This window comes from Antrostomus carolinensis, unplaced genomic scaffold (genome assembly GCF_000700745.2).
Source record: "Antrostomus carolinensis isolate BGI_N321 unplaced genomic scaffold, ASM70074v2 scaffold19268, whole genome shotgun sequence".
NCBI lineage: Eukaryota > Metazoa > Chordata > Aves > Caprimulgiformes > Caprimulgidae > Antrostomus > Antrostomus carolinensis.
In genome coordinates this window covers 2,886-5,085 of record NW_010333894.1, presented here as the reverse complement: position 1 = coordinate 5,085, position 2,200 = coordinate 2,886, and the positions used below count along the sequence as shown (strand labels likewise).

The 2,200-nt window shown below is 44.6% G+C and overlaps 1 protein-coding gene across 1 annotated transcript; it reads right to left on the bottom strand.

Annotated features, from left to right (window-relative positions):
• Positions 1–234: 234 nt before the first annotated feature.
• LOC104529671 (bombesin receptor-activated protein C6orf89 homolog) lies at positions 235–1,872 on the bottom strand (the record flags this gene model as incomplete). Its single annotated transcript, XM_010174036.1, has 2 exons — positions 1,668–1,872; positions 235–400 (listed from the first exon to the last, which is right to left on the bottom strand). Coding segments are annotated over exons 1-2 (355 nt in total), but the record flags the coding sequence as incomplete, so codon positions are not given.
• Between the last annotated feature and the right edge of the window lie 328 nt (positions 1,873–2,200).

Genomic DNA, 2,200 nt, shown 5'->3' with positions numbered 1-2,200 from the left:
CTGGCCAGAGAAGCTGTGGCTGCTCCTCCCTGGAAGTGTTGAAGGCCAGGTTGGATGAGGCTTTGAGCAACCTGGTCTAGTGGAAGGTGTCCCTGCTGATGGCAGGGGGGTTGGGACTGGATGAGCTTTAAGGCCCCTCCCAACCCAAACCAGTCTGGGATTCTCTGATTTGCACAGCTGGTATTTAACTTGGTATTTCTTGCTGGGCTTATGTTACAGCAGAGATTTCCTTACTCTCAAGCATGTACTTCTTGGCAATAGGCAGAGAGAGCAGCCGGATGTGACCGATGAGGGAGCCCCAGGCCTGGGCTCTGGAGAGTGGAGCTTCAGGTGGCAACGGGCTGTAGGGCTGGATCACGAAGTAAACAGTCAGCAAGACCAACCCCAGCGTGAGCAAGGCCTGCGAGAGAAAACAGGCACGTAATTAATTACACTGCAGTGATCTGGTGTGTCTTCAGAACAGGACACACCTTCTGGCTGGTATCAAAGGGTTTGGCTGCGCGCTGTAAGATGAAACACTCAAATTTTTGCTGTGGCTTCTGGTTCAGCTGCAATGCTGTTTGATAAAACTGAGTGACAACTCTGCGTACGTGTTAGGGCTGTCCAAGGGTGAAATAAAGCAGCTTCCAAACCCAAGCTATACAACTCTGTTCATATGTCTTAGCACTGCAAAGAATCCAGCACCAGAGCAATGAGGATCATCTACAGATAGTTCTGATTCCTGCCACCTCATCAAATAGAAGCTTGCACTTCTGCCATGCCTCTTACACAAGGTTTAAGGCTTTCTGCAAACATCCTTCAAGCCTCAAAATACTTTGGCAGAGTTGGCATCAGCTCCCTCCTCCGTACCAGAATCCTAAATAAGCCTTAAAGAAATAAGATGATGCATTTCTCTCCCTGGCCAAAGTGAATCAACAGCAAAAACAAGAACAGAAACCGAAAGTTCAAACTTCTAGTTATCTGTTTTCCTGTCTCATTTTACAGCTTTTTATAGGACTGGTGGAAGACAGCCTGATTTCCCCTCCCCCCCAAATACAAAATCACCACAATGATTCTAAAGACAACACTAAAATATTACTGAATATTAAGCCAGTGGGAAGTTTTTCATCCTTGTAGCAAACACCTCTGACCTACCTAACAACAGCATCCTTCCACCCACTTTGCAAAACTTTTTACAGTGTCTTTTAGTTAAGGGTCTCAAAATATTTTTATAGACTCAAACATCATGGAACCAGGTTAATTTTACAGACTAGAGGGAGAATAAAGACAGGCAGAAGCTTGTGACAGGGTCAGGAACAGAACCTGAATCTCTTAATTATTCAACCCTCAACTTTAAGAATCTCCTTCCTTCCTTATATTTCCACTGAGAGTGCTGACGCTGGGACTCTTTGCCTGAAGAATCAAGCCAGAAGCATCATTCTTTCATAATTTAAGGAGAGGAAGGTGTTGACACATTAAACTTGCAACACACATGAGAAATTTCAAATCTCAGTCAGGTGTCTTCTGTTTTCAAACCAGCTCATGGGACAAAGGAAGGAAGCTACACTTCAGAGCTTTTTAAATAAAGAACTCAGAAAAATTCATCAAGAAAATGCTTTGGGAAATAAGAGGCTCAGGTGTGAAAGGAGAACTTCAAACAGTCTGTGCATGCACAAGAGACATCTTACCTTGTAGAGAGCCACTAAGATGGGGTACCGTGGAGGTCCCCTTCGGGGTTCGTTTCTTTCCAAGAGCTGCTTGATGAATTTCTCAATGGCTTTTTCTGACATCCCACACTGGTGGCCAGTCTGCCTCACTAGATCAATTGTCTCTGATAACTTGTCATAAATGCTGAGTTCATTGGCCGAAAGCTCCATGGCCTCTGATGAAAAAAAATCCCTGTGGAAAGATTCAGGACGTTAACAGAAAACACACTCCAGCCGCGCAGCTCAACACCAGCACGTACAGAGGGATCTGCCTGTTCAATATCTTCCCAGGGACTGAAAGAAGACGTGAAATTTCCTGACAAGAGAAGAACGGGCTGAGATTTGCAGCTTATGTAAATGAACAAAGCTTCTCAGAAATCAATGAAACTCAATTTTATTCATCTATCCCAAATGAATCCATCCCATAAAGCGATTGCTCACCAAGCACAAGAGCCAGCAACACAAAGCTGATCATCACACACAGTAGCCGAGCTAAAGCTCTGCCGTACTAGAAT